Below are 25,422 nucleotides of genomic sequence, written 5' to 3' on the forward strand. Positions count from 1 at the left end.
TGGGCGCATTTAAAAATGTGGCCTTTATGTTACAAAAAAGTCTCTGTTCTGCGCTCCCAACCCACTGAGCTATCTTACAGATGTATTGATATTGGCCACACAACGAGGGATCAAAAGTGGGGGCACTAATTAACATACCAATTGAATGTGGCATCACCAGAAATCAGCATATAAAGGTGCCCTCTGAAAAAAAGAGAGGGGGCCTCCGTCCGCCCGCGTGCACCCCCAATTTGAGCCCTGCCCACAACACACTATTCCACGGGCACGGTCGAACAAATACAGCTCATAATCAGTCACATGCAAATAGTGAGTAAAGTTGTAGAGTCATACAACGACGTGTAACCACAGCACAGTCGTTAGTCACAATTGTGAAGAGGTACATGTTTAACGCCTGTCCAAAACATCTGTCTTGTTCTTGCTAAAATGCACCTTCAACACGAACGAGAACACCTGTTGTATTTTACAGTTTTTTTTGTGTTGTGATGTTCACTGAAGATGATGAATGCATTAGATGTGCTTGTTCATAATGTGTCTTAATATGGAGTGCTAGTGGGTTTCATACGTTTTCATTTGGTTTGTCCTTCATAGGAAATGTCTCCAGAAATTGTACCAGCCATGGGTGGACAGAAATGTACCCTCCTACGTATGCATCAGCTTGCGGGTACGACTCCAACAGCACAGTGATGGGAGAGGTGGGTACCATTAAGCAGAGTAAATGCTTGAACTGCCGGCAGAAATAACATACTTGCAGCTGCACTTTACACCACTGCCATGTTATTAAACAGAGTAATGTTGCATCGTTTCTCATGTAGCCCAGTCTTTCATTTGTCTTTAGCCTATGAGGAATTGCCATATGGCAAGGGTATAGTCCTGGCTTTTTTGACTTTTATTAAATAATAACATGAGGCAGGTGATTCCATCTCTGAAAGGTAAATCTCCTGACCAGGTTCCACTTTCATAAGCTCCATACCAAAAGCATAGTGTGTATCTGTGTCCTGCTGCATTAGTACCCTGATTAACAGTGCCTGCTCTGCCAATCGCACAGAGCAGGTTCGGTGGTCACAGGTGCCCTCTTGACAGCTGCAGTGACAGCCAAGTCTCTGCAGCACAGGGGCTGCATTTAAGATATTCTCCCCTTCCACAAAAACTGAATAACTCTGAAGTTCCTGTCCTGGTGCGCAGTGAACTGTAAATATAAGCCACATGAGTAAGGGTATGGTGTCCAGCATCTCTCATAGTTATCCCCAACACATTAAATTGACATAACAAATGTGTCATCCATGTGGGGCTAGCTTAGCTATGGATGGGATGTATATATTTATTCCAGACAAGGCTCTGGCAGGACTATTGCCTTGGGGATTTGCCTATCTTTGCTCCTTTGTAAGGACAGATAACACCCTTTGTCCAGAGGCAGACAATCAACAGGAAGCTGTCCTGGGAACAGGAATCAAAGAGCATATCCATTCACAAAGGCCTAGGCCTCACACCAGGGGCTTCATTTCTGAAGACCTTTCATTCTATTGAGAAGGTAGGATGTGCCGTTACCGTAGCCAGTGAGACATCTGTACAGTTGTGGGAGAATTTGTCCATCTTGTTTCTCTATGCCTCTCTTTCTCTTTCCTGTGCCCTCCACTTCCTGTACCACAAAGCACTTTGGGCGTGATGTCAGAAGGGCAACGTCCAGTCAATACAAGACCAGGGATTGGACTGCAAAATCCTGCTAGCTTTAGTACTGACCTGTGTGTTTTCACGTTTAAAAGAAGGGGTCTCACACCACTTCTTGAATCATCCTTTGAACTTCAGTCCTGAAAGGCAATTTTGTTGGACCTTGTCTGGAGGCCGTCCTTTCGATAGTTCTCCAGTTTTGAGGAGAAGGCCAGTGTTAAAAGGCAGAGGCTATGTCCTCTAATGATCCCCAGGGACCATTGAAGGTGACCTCTGCTTCTCCACCAACACCACATCTCTGCCAGCCACCCTGTTGCCTGGGACCTCACCATATTCCATGAGCCATGAAGGTGTGTGGCAGCCACCCCCATGTCTGTGAGTCTGAGAGAGGACTAGCTTTGGCCAATGAAACCCTGGAGTGGGACTAACACCACCTGGAAGCCAGAACAGCTTTTATCCCTGTTTTCAACATCTACCCGCTGCGAGCCATGATGCGAGCATGGTCGACATAGAGAAAACTATCAGGACCCTTCGATGCTCACTTTGGCATTCGTTGTTCTTCAAAATTCCATCTGCCTGTTCGACTCCGTTCCACATCGCAACACACCAGTTGAAGCACATCATTGCCTCAGCGCGAACCCACAAAATACTGCTGGCTTGCATTGCTTGTGTCCCCATCCAGAGCACAAACCTTGTCATGGCTGTTTCTGTAAATCGATCAAACCAACCCTGGTATCTCCTGAACTGTGACCACCAAGCCTCCATATTGAATCGACTCGACTGCGCATCCTGCTACCAGCTGACCGCCATTGAACTTCAATCGCTGACTGAAACTGGTGACCGCCCGATCCACACAGCTTGGGTAGGTGCTTTGAGACCACTGCTAACTTCTTTTCAGCCCATTCTTGATGCCAGCCTGCTGCTGGACCAGCACAACTGGCTCATCTGCGAACTGAAGAGAACCAGCAATCAACATCGAGGAGCCTGGTTTCACACCATCTAACCACCAAGACCTCCGTAAAGGTATTATTGTCTAGTATCTGCCACCCTCGTCCATCTTTGGGCCCTAGAGACTGGATTGGTCATTTTAATTCCTTTAGCAAATTAAGAGCATATCCCTTGAACAATGTGGTATGTATTTATTCACCACCTGTCTTATTACCCAGAGTGCTGTGTCTTTTCTATCTTTGCATATTCTGTGTTATTTCTATGGGGGTGAATTTTTGCAGTGTCATTCAGTTAGTTATTATTGTACATGGTGTGTTTGTTTAAAGAACCTTAATTGTATATTCCTTTATTTTGCACTGTTCGTGCTGTTAGGGTTGCTATTGTTTCACATTCACACCCCTCTTGAAAGTACTGCCTTCCTTTGGCGCACGTTACCACAAAAGGCAAAGGAGGTATATGTTTTAGCTGTGCTTTTTTTATTTTAATGGTTGTCTTTGTTGTCACTTTAACCTCTGCCTATGCTATTCCTCCTGCAATTATCCCTTAGCCAACACAGCGCTCGCTGTATTAACTTCAGTAGTAGTGGAGGCAGACTCGACCTGTGATGATTCCAACCTATGGCATTCCGTTTACAACTAGACCTTTGAAGGCAGCTGCTTTACCCAAACAGCTATCGTGGGGCACTAGGCAGCCATCGTGGGTGGGGCACAAGTGAAATGTAGCTTTCTATTTTACTTCTCACGTGCAGGAATTACAATATTAAACCTGCCCCTCCTTCAACCACCACAGAGCAGGGGGAAACCCATTTGTGCTTTCCTATTGGGCAGATGCTTTGCTGGCGGGGCAGAGGGGGCTATAGCACTGGACTGATCCAAATGATCAGCACCTTTCTAGCACACGCAGCACACTGGTTGCCAGTGCCACATTATGTTATATTGGTGTGAGATCTGTGCATGTTTCTTTTCAGAATGAAACCCATTTACAATATTCTGCACTTTTGTGACACTCTTGGTCTTATTTTCAAAATACAACCATAGCACATGGTGTTGGTTAGGGGGATCGAGGCCCATTTCTAATACCTATTGTGCATAGTTAAAAGCAAGCAATCAAAGGAATCCCCATTGCTTACAAACAGAATTGCATCACTGATGCACGTGTGCAGCCAAACAGTGCACTGCATTTCTGCCACAAAGGATATGATGGGCATTCAGTGGGTAATGCCAGAGTGGAATTTTCGTCGATCTGGAAAATAAGGTCCCACAGCCCTTTGATTCACTTTCAAAGGGTGCTCAGGGTGCATTCGTGCAAAGTGCTACAGTAATGTTGATTGTGCAAGATGACCCAGCAAGAATCGACAGAGGATGCCACTACCTGTTCAGGCACATATACAACTAATCTCCATCTGAAATTCTATATGTAGAGCGCACCACCTCGGGTCTTCACGGGCCGCAGGCATGGCTACCCCCACACATCAGAATACAGCAATAACTATGACAAATTTGGTCTTGCTGGGCACATCATTGTTGCCACCTACTTACAACAGACGATGCCTCAACACCTCTGACATCATTAGGCAGCGAAGACCTATGACAAATTCAGACCAGCTGGACATACAGTGAGTCTGTAGCACTCACTCCATCTCCTGACTACTCTCAGCACACATCCATATGCCTGACTTCATGGGTTGCTTTCTACCGGCACCTGTCCAGCCCTGCTAAGCCTTATTTGGCCAAATGCACACACACATTGTAATCCTACTCCATAATCTCCAACACTCTGGATTTACGTCCTTGAGGACATTTCACCACCACCAATGCATTGAGACTATAATAATGGTAAAAGGTACTATATAAATGACAACTACAATACAAGTGTACCCATCACACTGACTTTTCAATGCCTGAAGACTTAACATTTTGGTAGTGACCCACACTTAAGGCAGATTTCTAGCAGTCCTTAATGGTCAGGGTGAAAATCCACAGTCTGCTGCGTATTCCAGCCACCTGCCCTCACGCAGTCTGTGAGTGCCACCACCTTGGGATCGGCATTTCTTTTATTTAACATCATGCTTGGCACATGTATGTGCAAAGTGCAACACGTGTGCATGTAAATACTCACTGAAACTGAAGTCTTGAGTTGCGTTTTTATATGTGGACCCTACAATGTTCTTTCCCAAGGGCACTCAAGTATTGCATGTTTACATAGTCCAATCAGGAACTGTAGATGATTCCACTTACACTTATTTATTTTTGTATTGGATATTTGTATAGCGCCTATACACAAGTGTTTCCAGGCGCCAAAAGACAAAAAACGGGTTGTACTAAGCCTTATGATATTCTTACTGTGCAAGTGCAGAGAACAGAAGTGCATATTACTTCATGTTGACGCCTAGGATTGGTCCCAGTAGTCTGGGATACTGATGAAAAGATCACACTGTACAATGTAAAGGCCTTTATGCTACGCGCTGAGCAGAAGTCTGGACATCTCGATATTGCATGTCCACATTATGCCACAATGACAGTTGCATGCCTTGTGATGGGTGATTCCAAATCAAGAGATATCCAAGCCTCAATGAGCTTTATTTTTGTGACCAGTTACCTGACATAACAAATCATTGAAATGCTTTGTTAAGCTTACATGAAAGGTAAACTACGACACTTGTATTGCCTCACATGGATGTGTGGCAAGATGAGCATGCATGAGGAAAGGCATATTTATGTCTTTTGGCATTCAAACTGGAATTTAGGATGTTTCTAGCCTTTTCTTTAAGTGTATGATATGTAGGAGAGTGATAGCTAAATGGCTTTTGCTGAGCTAGAGACCCCGCACCCTCCTGCATACAGTAATGAGATGTACAGCTCTCCTATAATCTGGCAAAGTGCGTGTTCGTGGCATATCCTGCTAAGCGACATCAAATTCCCTGCCGGATCCTTATAGTGAATGGTGCTTTGGCCAAGGAGGCGAGGTGTTTCCACCAGATGTGTGATGGGGCGGAATGGGGGGATGGGAACAGCTTGGGGAGCACCCCCTGGCCATTCTCATCACACTAGGAAAGGGAGTCAGTGGCTTCCCACTTGAGGCCATGAGACACTGATCCTTTAAAAACATGTTATTATAGATAGGCAGGTCGGTAAAGATGAGGCTTTTCGAGCCACCTCCCAGAAGTGGCAGCACACAGTCTAGAAGGACATCCGTGCATTAATCATGTGAGACAAAGAAATAAACATGTCCTGATTGACAGAGTGTGGCACAGAGAGGAAGAAGGTATAAACAGGATGATAACTAAGGGGCAAGGTGCTCGCCTTGTAAGCAAGGCGACGGGCAAGCAACACAGGTTCGAACCCTGGGTCCATGCTTAGAAACCTCTGGGTATTAAGCATGTTATAAATAACCTAACATATCATATTGTATCAACATGTGGGTCATGGTAACTTGCATAGTGAAGCTTCATTGTAGAGAGAGTGATAGAAGGTGCAGTATTTGCTTTCTGCAAGAATGTAGGAATTAATTATGACATATTACCATTATGAAAGCTCAGTCCACATGCAGAGAAGGTGCAGGAAAATATAAAGGTAGGGGATATGACCATTGCTTAGGCACAACACACCACCAATTCCAATGACAGCAGGCACCTTATACACACTTCAATCCAATAGGCAGGCACCCTAAACTGCAGGTGTGCCATGACCCAGATAAGATAGCTTGGTGAACAGAGAATTGTGGGAGTGAAATGCAGTACTCTCAGTGACCCAATAGCACCCACCACCCAAGCAAGACAGTCACAACTAATACTTTTGGAACCTTGGGTAAAGGAACACTCTTGCATGACATCACACTAAGTCCTGTGATCATCACATATATGCACACAGGTTAACACTGTGGAAGGCATACCAGATACCACAGAGAAGTTGATGAACAGAGAGATGTGGGAGCTTGGGGATGGAGTGCGGCAAAGCTGTTGCAAGTTGGAGGTCAATGAAGCTGCTGAGTAGCCAGGATGCTGGGGGGGGGGGGTGGATAAGGTGGTCTGGAGTAGAAAGGAATTATTTGAAGGGAAGGAGATGGAAGCGGAGTTAGAGACAATTGAGAGATAGAGGTAGAGAAAGAGAGAGAGGGAGAGAGAGAGAGAGAGAGAGAAAGAAAGAAAGAAAGAGAGAGAGATAGAGAGAGAGAGAGAGAGATACAGAGGTAGGGTGGAGCAGTGGTAAGGGTGGATGAAGAACAGGTATAAGTAGATGGAGGAGTCGGACAAGAGAGGGGTGGGGATATTAAAAGAATGTTTTGTGGACTATCGGAAGCGACCGCAATCACTCGTACTCACTTGTACTCGTATGTTAGCGGTGCCGGCTTGATAGCCACGTGACACGCTGTGTGCGAGGTCCTTTACTCTGATTCTTTCGCTAGGAAAGCGTGAGGCGAGAGGCGAGAGGCGAGAGGCGAGAGGCGGTGAAGGCAATACCGGCGACGTGCGGAGTGCGGCGCGCGGATAGCGGGAGCTGTCAGCTGTGACCCGCCGGACCACGGGACCCGTTGCCGGATTAGGACCTTTGCGTTGGGCGTTGGGCGCCGACGGAAAACTGGAGTTGACCACGAGGACCTGGGCTGCAATTTTCCTGCCCTTACTGCCTGTTACGCCGGCGCCGTCTCTTGCGCAGTCTGCGTACTAAGGTGAGCTAACGAGCCCAGTGAACTGGGGGCGGAGGAGTGAACTCGCCGACGCTCACATTGAACAGATGGCGTTTCGGCGGATTACACGAGTACGTGGGATATAATATTGTGATTCCCTGGCCTGCCCGTGAATGGGATTTGGTTGCCCCCAGATTGGTTAACTGGGGGTGAGCATACCCTAAGTACCTCACTGAGGGAAATTGTTGAAACCCATACGGAGACTGTGGGCCTGGGTCTGGGCCTTTGATCCGGCATGGGGAGCACAAAATAAGAGTAGGAAGTCAACACTGTGGGTGGGGAGTTAGGGGAATTTACCTAACCACAGTTACCTAACTACTTGTACAATATACCCCATATATTGGGAATAATAGATATCGGTGGAGTCTAGGAAACAGTGTGATTAATATCACAGACATGCAGCGGGGACGTAGAGCCCTCCACTCGATATACAACTTGAGGAAACCCAAGTGCCTACCGACTAAGGAGGCTAAAGAGTGTGTAAAGAAAGTGGGCAAAGCCAAAAAGAATGCTAAACACAATCAACCGGTGTCTCAAGGAGCCATAACTGAATTTTTCCCGGTGAACCCACCCCCTGCTATTAACTCAACAGCAATTGAGGAAACAATTGCATCTAAAGATAAGGACGAACATCCCCCTGATATCACTAATTTTGAAGATATCGACAATAATTCCTTGCTGGAGCTCTGTCTGTCTATACAGAGAGGGATGCGGGTACCAATTTCACCGCGACCAACAAGCTCCATAACTATCCCCAAAGATAATTGTGTGAACAGTTCTACAGGGGTGTATCAGGTGGATGGAAGGAGTGAACGTCTGTCTGTCTCACCTAATTTAGTAATGACATCGATGGAGGATGACCCTGTGAATGGGACGGACGATAACATCGAGGTTCACTCTAGCGCAAACAAGATAATTGAATTGCAATCGTCGGTAGCGGCATTACAATTTGCCCTCAAGATATTGCTCCAGATGTCGGGGCGCATTCTGGCTAATACAAATGCCATCACAATGTACTTGGACACTAAAGATCTACCCCGAGAAGATGCAGATAGTAATCTATCAGCAGCGCTATGTGCAGGTGAAGAGATCAATGAACAAGAAATGGAGATGGAGGAGATAGATGCCCCGGAGGCTCCTAACAACAGTAGCATACTGGAGATACCCTTGGAGGAGGCGGATGAACAGGAGCAGGAACCTAGACTTAGGTTACCTCTCACACGAAAACAACGCAGACGTGCAAAAAAGGCAGAGAAGAATAACTTGGCGGCCTTAGATGTTCAACATCCCACACCAGGGATTAAACCTGTACTGGAGACACGAACGAAAAAGGCCAGAAAAAGAATGATGAGAGCAGCCCAACGGGCAGCTAAGGCTAGGGGCTCCTTGTCAGACTGGCTGATACCTGAAAAGAAGGCTGATAAAGTGGATGATAATGAAGTATCTGTGATGTGTGATGAATCAGTTCTGGAGACCAGTATACAACCACAGGTGGAATGCATACACGAGGCATCGGTATTGATAAACCCTGGGGAGATAGTATCAATAGACCAGAAAAAAATAGAGAATGATGATACCACTAATCGCATAATCTTCATTAAGAATCTATATCCTAGTGGCAAAAATCCCTGGTTAGCACGCTCGGAACTGTTGGAAAGATTATATCATATACCGCAATTGCGTGTCCTGAAAACAGAGGATTTTATGTTCATCGAACCACTGGGATGCCCTAATCCGAATGTATCAGCCATACATTGTATGTTTTCGTCCACAGCCCAATTGATCAAGAAACATAAAACAGAGCTTATAGCAGTGGACATTGCAATTGATGTGGACCCTCTGGAGGAGCAATCAATCCAGGAAGTAGAAGTTAATTCAACACCCGAGGTGGAGATGGCCTCTAAACCTACGGAGGATGAGATTGCAACTAAATCTATGCAAGATGGCAACCCTGCTCTTATTGAAATACAACAAGCTCTAAAAACATTGTTAGAAGCTATCCCGCGATTAATAAAGAAGCATTGATGCCTAACAATTCTTTCCTGGAATTGTAGAGGCTTTTCTCATCTACTAAGACCAAAGGGGTCCGCAGAATTATTGGCACAATATAGCTGCATCTGCCTCCAGGAGACATGGTTACTGGATCCGTGGTTACTTGATGGCTATACCATATATCAAGCAGATGCCAAGCGTGGTAGCAGTGGACGTCCTTTTGGGGGTTTATTAATTGGGATAGTGAATTCTATTGTATCTCATAAAATTAAATGCAAAGCAGAGGAGCAGTTACTAGCGGTGGAAATCGAACTCCATGACGACAGAGGCCCGGGACGGTACCTATTAATTAATCTTTATAACCCCCCAGGTGCACGGGTTCGGGACCTGTTGCAGGAAGCGATACAAGATCTGCTGTCGACTTGGTGGCTAAAAACAGGAAATGTGGCTGTAATGATCATGGGGGACTTTAACTGTCATATGATTGATGAAACACGCTTACCCCCCAACTTGGACCTGAATAGCAGGTGCATTATGACTCATGAGAAAATGGACGCTGAGGGGCAGGGTTGGCTACAATTGTTTGGAGCTTGGGACATGGCCATGATAAATGGCCGAACTTTGGGTGACCGGCCGGGGAAACCCACTTGGACAAATGGAAAGTCAGTCAGTACATTGGACTATATATTTATGTGCCCGGAGCTGCAGACAAGAGTAGTGGATATGACTGTCGGGCGCAATGAATGGAGCGACCATGCCTCATTGCAGTGTACTTTAAATATTCCAATATACCCGCAGATGCCTTCGAACATTGGCACCATCCAAACTAATGTGACAGGAACCAGAATTGTATGGTCAGAAAGAAATATCATCATGGCCAAAGAATCACTTGAAACTATTGCATCCTCGGGTTTCCATGATTTTGAATGTATGTCGATCAATGAGATTGAGGACTGGATATCCAGATTCTCATGTAAACATGCCGTGGCAAATAAGCGATCAACGCTAAAAATAGGGGGAGTAATACCTCCATATAACAGGGAAATTAGGGATGCCAAGAGAGGACTAAGAGCAGCTACCCGAAGATTGAAATTGATGAATTTACCTGGAGCTATGCATCGTGAGAAAATTAGGAAAATCAAAAATCGATATAGAGCAGAAATTAAATATATCAAGAACAGTGAGAAAAATAATAGGTATCAAAAACTAGTGCAAACTATCTGCACTAGAAATTCCCGTGGTATCTGGGCTCTCCTAAATGAGAATAGGGAGAAGATTAAAGGTCCCTTAATCAATCCTATAAGTAGGGTGGTATGGGAAAAATTCCTATTGGAAAGGAATATTGGAGGGTCAGAAACCCCAAGGAATCTTGGGGGAATAGTACCCCCACGTCCACCTTTTTCTGTCACACCTGAGGCAATATTGGAGAGGATAGCTACCCTTAAGGCATCTAGAGCACCTGGCCCTAATGGCCTGGCTAACATAGTGATCAAGAGCCACCCTCTATTTTGGGCAGATCTGCTATCCCTGCTCTTTAAGAAAATCCTAGAGCAGGGGATAATACCCTGCTCCTGGCAAACTGCCATTTTGATACCAGTATTCAAAAAGGGCAACCGCATGGAGCCTAATAACTACAGATTATTATCTATGTTAGATGCCTCGGGCAAGCTTTTCTCCTCATTAGTCCTCAGTGAGTTACAGAGATGGGCGGATAAGTGTAACATTCTTAGTAGATTCCAATGTGGATTTAGGAAAGATTTCTCCACTTCCCACAATCTTCTGGTTATGGACATACTTCGCTCACGGGCGCTTAGTAAGGGACAGCCTCCGCTGTATGCTCTATACATCGATTTTCAGGCAGCTTTTGATACCATCCCCCGAATGAGGTTATGGGCGAAACTAGAGAAATTGGGATGCCCGCCCGGCTTGTTATACTACCTGAAATTACTACACCACAATACTTCGGCCTGCCTCAGACTCGATCAGGAAGGCAATCTAACACGAAAGATAAATCAAGACTGTGGGGTAAAGCAGGGATGTGTTACTGCACCCCTTGTCTATAACCTCTATGTATACGACATCCCGGTAGCCCTGTGCGAGGCTAACAACTGCCCCCCCAAAGTTGGTAAGATACCTTGCATAGTGTTAGCTTATGCAGACGATCTGGTGATCTTCGATACTACCATTGGTGGTCTGAGACGCTCTGCTTCCGCCCTGTGGGACTATGCGAAATTAAATGGCCTGAAGATTAATTTAGATAAAACAAAAGTCCTAAGATTCACTAGAAAAAAAACAACTCGGGTAAATCTGATAGTTCACGGAAGCATTATACCCTATGCTCCTTCGTATCGATATCTGGGCATTGACATTGAGCCCCTCGGTGACTACTCACTTTGTAGACAAGGGCGGAGTATAAGAGCGCTGCAAGTTACCTCGCTTATCGCCTCGTTTACAAAAAAACAGGGCGGTTTCACTCTCTGGGGAACGCGGCAGCTCTATATCCAAGTAATGGCACCTATGATTATATATGGCCTTGATGCTCTGCATACGATGGATCTTGGATGGTTACAAATACTGGAGGGCAATTTCTGGAGGCGGATTCTGGGTTTACCCCCAGGGGTGCCGATGGCCCTGATTAGATTAGAATTGGGCCTATTGTCCCTCAAAGCCATGGTATTGAAGAAAAGAGCTGGCTTCCATCTCAAGATGACAAATGACACTGCTAATCCCCTACTCTTTGCAATCCACCAAGAGGTGACCAAAAAATATTCTACGTCACCCTTACATAAAGACATGACTGCATTTCTTACTGAGATTGGATGGATCCTAAGAGGGAATCTGGTCTCCAGGGAAACCCTTCATATATTGGGTAAAAAAGTGGATTTATGGGATTGGCTTGAGAACTTTGCCCACCTAAGCACTCTTAGGTCCTACCAATTTATTAAATATCGCTTGTTTAGTTACATGAAGCCTCAAGCTTACTTATCCCTGTCCCCCTCCAGTAGACTTAGACGTTTTATTATCCTATTTAGATGTGAGCAACTACCGACCCTGTCTAAGCGAGGCGCTTGGGAAAAAATCCCGATAGATAAACGTATATGTCGCCTCTGTAAAATCACAGAATGTTTAGAGACAGCTAGACATGTACTCACTGGATGTGTTGCACTGAGAGCAATAATTATACGTCATTTGGGGGATTTTGTGCACGATCATGCGACCATTCCTGAAATGCCCTTTTGGCTGTATTGTACCAATACCAGTAATATGCACCTATTCGTCGCATTATATAACATCTGGCAACAAGTTGAATTGGAACTAAAATGCGAACTGGAATCATCACAGGATGGATGATGCCTAAGGGAGTGCACAGTGAATCCGTGTGGTAATAGCAATCAAGTGGACAATATAAAGGTTCCATGTATTGCAGTATGATTTTATTTTATTAATATATATGTGTTCACGGTTAAATGGAATATGTTTTAATATTTGTACTATATCTAATTGTAATATGTAAATTATATGTGTAAAGTTTGAAATTATTTCACACTGTATCACATTAAAGAATTTGGTATTAAAAAGAATAGGAAGAAAAAGAGTGGAACAACAAAAGATGTAAGGAGGTTAGAGTGATCACCTTGGAAAAGGAAAGGAGGTGGAAAAGCAGAGCAAGTTGGTCCAACATTCACGGGGAAGTAGAAGCAAAATAAGAAAGAAGTGGAGAACGTGGAGTGCAAACAGGGGCAAAGACTGAGCAAGGGTATAAAGACATAATCAGATAAGAGGTCCTTTAAAAGGTGAAAGTACTGATCAAAGAGGAAAAGTGACAAGGAAAAAAGATGGAAATAAAGGAAGGGACATGTCCTATGCAAAGGAGTGGGAATTGGGAGGCAGAGGTATGAGCACATGGAGGTTGAAAGAAGATACGCGAGAAGAACAATAGGGTAGAAGTTAAGATTCCCCTCAGCATGAGAACAGTGTATGCCCTTGGATGACTGAGGTGATATGGCTCATGGTTCAAATTAGAGCTACCAGAGAAACCACAGGATGAAAACCTCAAAGAAAAGAGAATGAACAATGATACAGATGAAAGTCAAATGTAAGCCATTCAGGGGCATGTGTTGCCGACTGCGCAAACAGACAGCAGCCTGGGTGGATTTTGTTTCCCATTATGAAATGTTCTTGTGTAATTTTGTACCTCTGGCCTACGTCCACATCGACCAAAAGATTGACCAAAAGTTAAACTGAGCCTCAAAATAAGGAAGGCGGATTTCCAGGTCAATTTCACAGTAATGGCTGGACTCCTCAAGAATATTTGGTACTGCCCCCTGATACGTTAAGCAATGTCATGACACAATCTCAGATGTTTTAAGATTGATATATTAGATTTTCAAAACAGTGGGGCTCAAAAGGGGAGAATGAAACTAAAGTAAGCAAAAATGGCAAAATGGATTTGAGGATTCTGTTTTGTTTGAAGGGCATACCTTCTATGCAGGCTCTTCTGTCTAAGGTTTGAGGCATGTGCCCTTTTGTCAAATTAAACATCAATTCATCATGGTGGCACTCCTTCCGAACATGACAAAACACAGGATCCTTAGTAAGTCTCCCCATAAATGCAGTTCTCACTTCCCAATAGAGATTTACTGATATGAACAGAAGGTCCTCAGGATACAAACTATATGTGTTTTCATCTTCCAACCAAAAGGAAGAACAATGCCCTTTACAGTGTCCTGGTCTCTTCCCTGAGTCACGCATGTCGTATGCATTCTTATCACATCTCTTCTTAAATTCTCTCCCTAAATTGAGGTCAGTGGATTGTACTGGATCTGTCTCTATGGATATTGGTGGTCTTCTTTCTGCTGTCTCTGAGCCAGGTACTAGCTTTGGGGGGTCTTTTGGAGGTGCTTCCAGGGCTTGGACCACCTCAGTCACACATGGGAGTAGTAGGTGGTCAGCCAGTGGGAGGGAAACAGACTTGACAACCTCTAGGGTGTACACTGACATCCCACCCAACCCCCTGCTGCCTCAGCCTACATAGCTGCACCCATCAATCTCACAAACCCATGCAGCATATGCCATGACCTTCCCTCTCTCTCTGTATTGTTCTACATCTTGACCCAACTTTCTGCTCCCTAACTCCCCAATTTGCTACCTCCTCCTCTGTTTTAATTTTGTTTATTTATATTGCATCGAAGCCCGCAGGCGTCAGGGCGTATACATGAAGACAGGGACAACAAAAAGTGAACGTGATATCCAGATTGTTTAGTGAGGTAGGGCTAAACGTATTACTTGAATAAACTTGTTTTCAATTTCTTTCTAAAGGTCGTGTAGTTTGCCTGTAGTATTAGTGAGCAGGCTAAATCGTTCCAAGTCTGAGCTGGGTGAGTTATTCTCACGTACTGCTCCTTTTTACCAGCTCCTTTGTACAGTTTACTTGTCAGTGTTTTTCATTTTGTATCTCTCCTTCTCACCCAAAATCCTAATTTATGCGTTTTAATTGTTTTTACTTCATTGTTTTCTTTATATGCAACCAAGAGGAGCTTGGATCAAAGCTAAACGACACCTGCAGTGACCCTATACTCTAGCCAAACAAAATGTTATACAAGTTTATATTTTTTACATTACATGATCCTCTTTTTGACTGTCGTCTATAAACAATTCTATGTTGGACATGTTGCAACCCACAGTCAGACGTAAAAGCACAGATAGAACATTCTTTATGCGTGACAAAGGATGATGCAATGAAAACCTTTGATCATCTTCTACAAAATGTATCTAATACTTCATAGATTTACCCTGACTTTTGCCTGGCGTGCATAAATGTACGCCTTAGAGGCATAGAAATGGTTAAGAAGGAGGTGTTCACAATCGCACGTCTGGAATAAACCTTAGATGAATGCATATGTGGATTTGCAAAATTGAAAAATGGGAGGCAAATGACGCTGGGTATCTACTTGGTCACGGACACTGTGACTTCCCCATATGCAATTAATACGACTATGGACAATGATTGGGACCACTGTGTATCAGTGGATATATGGATGTGCAAGCCTGGCCATGTAGCCTTGTATGTTTCCAGGGATTTAATAGTTGCAAGAACAGAGGCATGTGAAAGGAAAGTGAAAATCATAACAGGAGAGACAACTGAAAAGATTCTCTTTTTTTCTCGCGTAGTCCTAAATGTTAGTGAGTTTGCCATTGTAGCTATAATGAGTGTTCTCATCTGTCAATCATAATGGGTGTATTGTAGTCAGAAAGAGCACAATAAACAGAGAATATGCAATGGAGGGCTGAATCCCAAATTATTTCCCGCCGTGATTTATTTGATTGGATGTAATGCACTAGGACAGTAGCAGAGTCCACTCCCAACTCAAACATGCCCCTCTAATTCAACAGAACCTGGATTTCATTTTGTTTGGTGCGGTATAAATGTGGTATAGTTGTGGATCGCTACAAACCTCAGAAAGTATTGTCTTCGCCTGCAGATATGTAGTAGTTCACCAGGAGCACAATGCTGACCAACATATGCACGTGGGTGAAGCTCTGCGTGGTGAGTGGGAGGGGTATGCCAGTGGGCGTGTTTCATCCACTTTGAGAAGGTTTCGTATGCCGAATTATAGTAAAAGTATAACAAAGTGATGATGGCTTAGTCATGCTAACAGAGTCATTTTTGAGAAAGCTTATGCAGTGTTCAAAGCACTTCAGCGGACATAACAATGACGAGGCTCTTGGCAGCACAGAACAGCCTAAACCGTCCCCCCTGGAATGCCTTATCAGTTTATATCTGTCCACCGTAGTTCCTCCACAAAGAGTCATGCACTTCAACATTAAACCCTAGGCACTGCACTTCGAAAGATTTAAATGAACGTTGGATTGCTCTGGGCCAATCAGGAATGGAAGCCTCCTGGCTATACTCTCCAGTATGTTGCCGTTCCTTGGGCCGAGAGAAATCCATGTCCAACTCTGGTCCCCATCTTTCCCTGCCCTGCATTCCCTCACCATGCTCTGCCACTCCCCTCCTGGCCTGTCTGCTTGCCTCCTCCCGTTTCCCTCATTGCCAGTTCCTCATACCCTCCTACGCTGCATCAGCACCAGACGTGTAAACTAAAACATGCACTGTGACGCCAAATTTCAGTTGCTCAGTGGCCATTTATGAATGGGGTTTCCTTTTGATTTACTATTTACTATTTTAGATCTGCTGTCCGCACCTGGCCCTTGCCTAGTAATAACATTATTATCTGCGGCTGCTGGGCAATAAAGGCCCATAAGTAAAGCTTCCAGGCTTATTAGAGACTATATTGCCCGCAGCAGTGGGCAATAATGCTTAATTAATGTTTCTATTATTCTAAGTTCACATTCTCCGTGCTCCTTTGGATTTCCCTCATACGTCATCTTTAACAATTCATTGCATTGTCCATAAACTGAATTAGCATATGGAGGTCATTATTGGATTCGTCCCAGCCAATCAGACTCCAGTTGACAACTGCTGTTACTAACTGCATTCTAAACATTTTGGGCCTCATTACGACCCAGGCGGTAAGGGGTTTACGGCAGCGTAAACAGCGCCGACCCTTACCGCCTGATTCCGAGGTCCCTTAGCGCCATGGAGGATTTAACACCTGCTTTTAGCAGGTGTTAAAATCCATGGCGCTAAGGGACCTTGTTGTTAATTACGCCACCGTAATTTACGGTGGCGTAATTAACGCCTTCCCCACTCCCATTATGCCCTATGGGGCAAAAATGGGAATGGGGAAGGGTAAATGGGGATTGGGGACTTACCGCCCCGCCAACCTCGGAATGGGGCGGTAAGTCCGCCAACCACCATGGCGTAAACATAGTTTACGCCATGGTGGTAAAGGTACGACCCAGGCGGTAACTTACCGCCTGGGTCGTAATGAGGCCCTTTGACTTCAGAAGCACACAAGGAAACAACATAAATCGTGTGTCTGCATTTAAGAAACAGACATGTAGCAACATTTCTTTGTACAAAACACTCCCTGTTCTGGGAGAATCTTTTTTCAACTACACTTTCCACGTGACAGGCAACATCAAATTGAAGGAAACATGACAGGCAACATCAAATTGAGGGAATGCTACATATGGAACAATACCTTCACATGTGTACAGAGAAACTGTTACTTTTGCTTCACACCTCTTGCATGCTCATCCTAAAACTCTCCTAGTTAAATCAAGTTTATATATACAATTCTTACCTTATAAAGTTAGCCTTGTCATTTAAATGCAACAACTTAAAACCACATAAAATCTAAGGACACGTTCATGCATTTACTTGTTCACAATTAATTTCACCGCCGTCGCTCCAAAACCTGTATGGCTACTTTTGCCACTGAATGCTAGCAGCATTAAAAACCTTGGGAGAGTTCATTATCTCTCGCGATAATAAACTTTCCAAAACGTATTGCCTTCATCCTCATGTCGAACCATAAACCGGGGTGGGTCATTATCCATCTATGTTTTAGCTGTTATTTGTTCCCAAATAATGTGAGCTGCATCTATATATTGATGAATGTGCATTTTAAAGCACAAAGCGGGGATACAACATGTCACACTGTTTGCAATAAAACAATTATCACGTGTCCCACTGAAACCAATAGTTAATGGATGGTCTTTGTCAGAGAACAATTAAAGCTAGCCACGAAGGTATGTTGTTTATTTGGTATCAATATCACTCGATATTGTATTAAGTTGGCTCATAATATGGACAGCAACTATTGCATTATTGAGGCTCTCAGCTAAAACCTGCATGCTAAGGGATCCATGTGTTTATAACGAAAACATCTTTAGTGAATTAAAAATAATGAAAACATGTCAAATGTATTTCTCTTTTTACATTTGAGGGGTCTCCTCCAAGCCCCCCATTTCTCTAGCTTCAGTACACCACCCCCTAAATACTTTTAACCCAACACTCAACATTTGTTTGTTATTTATTTTTCCTTATTAAAGCTTTCCGTTATTTGTATTTCGTTATAATCACTGTATGTCATTATCTCTCATGTATCCATATTGACCTTGAAGCCCAACACCATACTAAATGCTTAAACAATATCTAGTTGAAATGGGGCCAGGTCTGTCGTGTAAAATAAAATGCAATTTGCATAAAGTGATATCTTATGTTTGACCCTACCCTTTGAGATGAAGTGATCCTTTGTGTCTGGCCGTTCATCGCAGCTAAGGGTTCAATAACATAGGTTTTAAGCAGTGGGGAGAGTCGGTACCCCTCTCTAACGCCGAAAAATGATTTGAAGGATTTCAATATTCCATCTTTAATTAGAACTGCTATGGTAGGACGTTGACATTATGTTTCCAATCGGCAGCATCAAACATATCGAAATCCTAGAAGATGAAATCTCACTGGGCCATGCCAAATTATTTTTTATAACCATGCAAATGGACCAGTTAATAGTCCTACTCTGTCCATAACTTGTATTTTTATTTATTTTTATTTATAGGAAGGAGCAGGTCCTACCTCCGAAGGACACTACAGCGTTCGGCCTTGTGACAAATCAGAAGGTGGAATTCCAATAGAGAATTCCGTTAAAAAATTGATCACATTCGATTTTCACTTTTTTTCTGAAGGGATAGAGTTCCATAATCAAACAAATATTTAGTGGCAAAGAACAGAGCTTGACCCTAATCATCATGCAGGATTTTCTGAAGGCTTGGGATCGATGAGATCTCTGTATAGAAATAGTATATTTGATGGCATAAGTCTGAGGGTGGGAGGACATATGAAGTTTTAGTCTTTGCTTAATGTAAGTGGGTGCCACGTCAAAGACTTGTTGTGTTATAGTGAGAAGTTTAAAATTAAATTCTGAATTTTATTGGGAGTCGATGTAGTTTGCAAAAGACCGGTGAGATGTGGCATCCCGAGGGAAGCTAGTAACAATAACAGCAGCTACTTTTGAAACACTTGCAAGTGTTGTATTCTGTAGTCAATGGCTTCAGCATAAAGCACATTGCAGTGATCTAATTTGGCTGCTATTATAGAGCAAGCAAGATAGGCACAATTGTCAGTAGAGAGAAGTCGTTTAAGTTGTCTTAATAAAATTGGATAATAATTGCAGGGGATAATGAATTGATTAGTCCGAGGGTCTATTGAAAGAGAGGCATCACTTTGATTTGGGTTCTAAATGTATGTGCTGATAAGAGAATGCCAGCATTAAGGCATTGCTTTTTGTGCAGTAGTGATGGAGTAGCAATTAATACAATTTCAGTTTTATCTTGGTTAAGACCAGGGTCAGATTTCTTCGATCCATTTCTCAGTTTGAGCAAAAACAAAATGAATCCCTGAAATATTGGAATGCTAGTCTCCCTTTAATTTAAAAATGGTTTGCGTGTCATCTGCGTAATTCTTTTGTAAAATGGCACCCAATTCAATCAAAAAGTTGCTAAATTGTCTGCTTTTCACTAGAGTGCAATTTACGACCAAATGATGTAGTTTAAGCATTGAAGATCGATTTGTCAAGAACTCAGTAATTCAGTTTAAACTGGTTTTATTGGATCTGATTGTTTTTTGACATGAGGCAGAAGTATTGCATGATCGAAAGTACCAAAGGCACCCAACAAATACAACGACATTAAGAGAGCTAGGTTGTCTTGGCCCATCATTTGGAGGTGGGAGTCCTTGTTGTCCAAAAGGGCAAGTTTGGTGCCTCTGAATTGGCAAAATGTGGATTGACAGTCTCCCAGCATAAGCCGAATTAAACAGCACACACATGAACCCTGACGAAATATAAATAGCAACCTGGAATGTGCGGGGACTCAACACCTACGTTAAGAGACTCAGAGTGTATGCCTGGCTAAACAGGATGAAGGTTAAAATAGCGATGCTCCAAGAGACTCACCTGACATCAGAAAAACAGGCCAAGGTGAGCAAGAAATGGGGAGGACAAGTATACAGCACTACATAGTCGATCTACGCTAGAGGGACACTAATATGGATTGCACCGGGAGTGCCGTTCCAGCTAATAAAGCAGGAAAACGACTCAGAGGGGAGGCTAGTGCTGGTACATGGAATGTTAAAAAACAAGGAAATATGCCTGATCAACACCTATGCTCCAAACCACGACGCAACTGAGTTTTTCAGGAATGTGGCCCCTAAAGTGGTCAAATATAGAGAGGCTACTCTCATCTGGGCAGGAGATTTTAATTGCACCTTGGACTCACTCCTCGACAGGTCGGATGACAAGCACAGGAGACTGGCACCCCTGGCCAAGGAACTCCAAAGGACTCTTTCACGCCTGCAGCTGGTGGACGTCTGGAGGCAGGTACACGGAGGTGGGAGGGGGTACACACAATATAGCGCCCCCCACGGAATATTTACCCGAATAGTCTACCTATTTACAGGTGCCGAATCCCTAATAGAATTCACGGGAATTGACATTAAAGCACGCACATTATCACACCATGCCCCGATAATAGCAACATGGGCACACACCCATAGGAAAACCCCAACACCAACATGGCGCCTCAGGGCGGAAGTGCTGGGGGTGAGCGAATTGGAAGAATATCTACAAGAAGTGATAGAAGATTACTTCGAACACAATGAGGGAAGCGTAGGGAGCAATGCTACGCTCTGGGACGCATTCAAGGTAGTAATAAGGGGGGCGGCGATTGGGAAAACAGGAGGGCTAAAAGGGTCGGTCATGGAGGAACTAGACAAACTAGAAAAAGAAATAAAAAAGGAGGAAAGAAGGACAGAAAAAGCAGGCGAGGAATCCAGGGAATTATTAATACTAAGAACAAGATGTATGGAACTCTGGGAGAAATTGGGGAAGCTAAATTATGGGAAATACCTACAGAGATTGCACGCAGAAGGGGATAAAACCAGCAGACTCCTAGCATGGCTCACTAAAAAAGAAAACAAAAGGGACCCCATAATGGTACTAGAAGATGAAACAGGGACAGAGGTCAGGAACCAAGAGAACATAAACGACTTATTCGCCCGCTTTTACGAGCGGCTTTATGCCCCTAATCTGGAAGTGGAACCGGAGGATATTCCGGACGCCCTAGCTGAGATAAGGTTACCAAAGCTAACAGCAGAACAGGCCCAACTATTAGATGCCCCCATTACACTGGATGAAATCGAGACAGTGATCTCTGAGCTACCCTCGGGCAAAGCCCTGGGTCTGGACGGACTCCCGGAGAGTTTTATAAGATATATAAGAGCACCGCCGCCCCGAAACTACTAGAAACATACCATGAGGCATATGAAAATACACAACTACCAAACAGCATGTTGGAAATGACAATTGTACCGATCCTTAAACCCGGGAAATCCCCAAGGGAATGCGCCTTGTATAGACCGATCTCCCTTATCAACCAGGATACCAAGATACTCACGGCGTTCTTAGCGAACCGCTTGAAAATAGTGATACCCACATTGATCCACTCAGACCAAACGGGATATTTACCAAGGCGCAACACATCATGGAACCTCCGTAGACTCCATCACGTTATAGAGCAGACGAATCAGAGACAAGGCGAATGCGCAGTGGTGTCATTAGATGCCGTCAAAGCATTCGATTCGGTTAGCTGGAAGAGGCTGCTGAGTGTTTTGGCCCACTTTGGTATAGGAGAAGGGTTCCTTAGATGGATCAGGCTACTATACAAAGATCCTAGAGCAAGAGTGAAAACAGGAAGACATATTTCAAAAGCCTGGAGAATATACAGGGGTACTGAACAGGGCTGCCCACTATCACCAATGTTATATATATTGGCCTTGGAGCCGTGGGTGGTTTTCCTCAGGGCAGAATACGGAGACACAGGAATAGACATAGATGGAGTAATACATCAGATTTCGTTATATGCAGACGACATCCTCCTCTTCGTAGAAAACCCACACACTAACTTACCCTGCCTCCTAGAGATGGCTAACGCATACACTAGACTCTCAGGGATAGCCATCAATAAAGAGAAGTCTGTCCTCTTCCCCCTGGCCGACCTAAAGAGAGTCCCCTGAGGCAAACTCCTGGACATGGGTCTAACATGGGCACCGAGCTCCTTTAGATATTTAGGAATAGAGATACACCACAACACCATAGAATCACACAAACGCAATACACAAGCGGCACTGGACATAATACAAAAAGCTATGAGCTTCTGGGAGACACTCCCACTGGGGATGATGGGAAGAGCAGCCATCTTGAAGATGGTGGTACTCCCAAGGCTGTTATATTATTTTACAAATATCCCGCACGCCATACTCAGAGTCTTCTTCAGAAAGTTGGACACAATGGCGCGGAGGTTCCTATGGGGAGGGGGGAGGTGCAAGATCGCCATGACAACTCTACAAAGAGAGTACGAGGAAGGGGGCATTAGGTTACCTGATTTTGAAAAATACTATTTAGCAGGGCAACTGCAATTTGTGGTTAAATGGCTGGGAGAAGATGAATCAATAGATAAAACACTCTTCCAACCATCACTGAAATCATACTACCTACGAGAAATCCCATGGCTAGACAAATCCTTATGTAAGACCCTACCAAACATGCTCAAGCTCGCGATAAAAGTGTGGGCAAGGGCGTGGACACTCCAGAGGGCTGAAGACCCCTGCTCATCACAGATTCTACTAGCAGGGTTACTGGGCACAGATCCAAATACGCTTGTAATTTACAGATCCCAATGGGAAGCCAAAGGAGTAGCACAAATAGGAGATTTGAGGATAGACGAACAATGGGCAGAGTTCCAGGACATGGTGGAAGGATTTGACATACATGAAGGCCAATACATCCTGTATAACAGGATGATACTAACAATCAAGAAGAGGTGGCTAGAGTGGCCAGAAAAAGAGGACACAGAAGGTAAGCTGGATACATGGTACAATATAGCAGAAGGGTGACACACAACCTCAAGGCTATATGAACAACTGTTAATATCCAATAATTAACAGGCATCACACACACGAGGAAGCTGGGAAGAAGAACTCGGAAGACCCCTCAGCGACCAGGAATGGGCCAGGTCGTTGAGATATCCCAAAAAAGTATCAAGGAACGCAAGGTTCAGGCAAGCACAATTATATGTCACGCACAGGGCGTACCTCACGCCCAAAAGGATGAATACAATGAAGCTGGGAGACCCATGTACATGCCCCCGCTGCCCAGAGGAACAAGCAGGCATGATACACATGTTTTGGACCTGCCCAGTGATACAGGTCTTCTGGGACAAAATCAGACACAAGGTGGCCGAAAACGGACTCCACATACAAGAAGGAAATCCTGAGTTCAACCTACTGGGCCTCTTCCCAAGAGGAGATAGACATAGGTCACATCTCGCAAAAATGAAAGACCTTATATGCATATTGGCCAAGCGGTGGATAGCAATGGCGTGGAACTCGAAAGAGGGCCCAAGAATAGACTCATGGTGGGAAGATTTCAAAAAGTGGGCAATGACAGAAACAGCGGTTTGGATAAGGGTGGCACAGAAAGGAGAAGGGGGAATAGGACAAAAAATGATGGCATGGAATTACCTGATGCAGGACCTATTTGAACGAAGAGAGGACAGTGAAGAGGAAGACCCGAGAGGGGAGGAAAAACAGTAGAAGAAGACACTCGAGGCACCCCCCAGAACAGGAAGGCGAAACATAAAAACTGCTAAACTGCCACAAGGACAGGGGAAGCCCAAATGACAGGAACACCTGCCCACTCGGAGGTGTAGAGAGGAAGGACACTTATGCAGAGTGCCAAGTAGCCAGTCAAGTTACATGTTATATGTTATATGTTATGCTTGTTTGTCTTGTAATGTTATCACAAAAACCAATAAAGAGTTAAAAAAAAGGTTATCTTCAAGATGTGACTGAAGTTGCTGGGTTTTAACTTGCTCAAGTATCTTCAATAGGAAAAGACAGTTTGTGATGGGGCAATAATTAGTAACCATTTTTGGATCCAGGGTGGATTTCATAAGAGGAGGGGTAATCAAGGCTACTTTAGAAAAATTCAGAACTATACAGTCCTTAAAATATGTATTCATATTGTTATGTAATAATCAAACTAAGTACTTCCACACAACATTTTACAATAAAGGAGAGACAGTGATAGTTGGGGCCTCATTACGACTTTGGAGGCAGCCATGCCCTTAATAAGGGCATGGCTGCCTCCAAAATCGTGTCCGGGTTCCCTGAATGGGAAATACCGGGCCATTCCTCCTTCAGGGAACCCGTGCCCGGTCCTTCCCCATTCCCATTGAGCCCTCAGAGGGCTCAATGGGAATTGGGAGGGAGCTAACAACAGGCCCATTACGAATGGGCCCGTTGTTAGCTCCCTGGTACCCTTGCGGGACCCGCTGTGGACATCTGGAAAAACCAGACCTCGTAATTGTGCAGAATGGGTTTAACGACGCCAGCAGCATAACCGGCACCGTTAAACCCATTCCGCACAAGTCATAATGAGGCCGATGTTGATGATTATAGTGCCTTGACTTGAACCAGGTCAAAAAGAGAGCTCTTAAAGAGTAGTATTCATTGGTTCTGTTGCATTGAATGGTGGAGATGTGGTATAAATGTTTTCAGACGAAGCTAGATTTGGGTTTATTTTGGGTGTGAAATAATTTTTTCCCTAATTTTCTCAGTTTTCTTAATAAAGGCTAATTGATTTTGCTGCACCAGTGTTTCAAGGGTTGCACAGGTTTTGTAATCCTTCCAATATTTAAAATCGCAATGGGGTGGATGGCAAAAAATGTGATATTCATTTACATTGTCTTTTAATTTATTGGGAACTCCAAGGATTCACAGCTAGGAATACCTGTACCGTAAACTGCCTGTATGTTAATAGATTGTTTACAAATAAGTGCCACACCACCTCTGCAGCTTATATTGATCAATGAAATCACATATCTCAAGTGAGTGACATAGAATTGACCGGGCATTGATCAGAGCCCAGTGAGAGAGAGCTTATTATAATTAGAATAACATGTATATGTATTGCTTAGTACAGATGGCTGCAGGTGCCTAGAGGCTGTCGAAGACTTGGCTATAGATTCAGTTAGGATTGAGTAGGTTGTGGAGATGTAAAAGGTGTCTCATGTGTATATGAAATTTCCATAATGTTCGAACTACCAGTGTTCAGTGAAGCTACGTCATTGTTGGTGGTTACAATAGATGGCTTATTTTCTCTTCAT

General features: G+C 44.0%; 1 protein-coding gene across 1 annotated transcript in view; it reads left to right on the forward strand.

The window, feature by feature from the left end:
- Nucleotides 1-25,422, forward strand: part of VIPR1 (vasoactive intestinal peptide receptor 1) — a 1,305,930-nt gene that overhangs the window by 712,431 nt on the left and 568,077 nt on the right. Inside the window, exon 4 of the mRNA XM_069647715.1 lies at nucleotides 589-692. Within this exon, the coding sequence (XP_069503816.1) occupies nucleotides 589-692 (104 nt within the window). The remainder of the gene's footprint in view (nucleotides 1-588; nucleotides 693-25,422) is intronic.

The sequence above is a fragment of the Ambystoma mexicanum genome, chromosome 2q, assembly GCF_040938575.1.
Source record: "Ambystoma mexicanum isolate Mex_15411 chromosome 2q, UKY_AmexF1_1, whole genome shotgun sequence".
NCBI lineage: Eukaryota > Metazoa > Chordata > Amphibia > Caudata > Ambystomatidae > Ambystoma > Ambystoma mexicanum.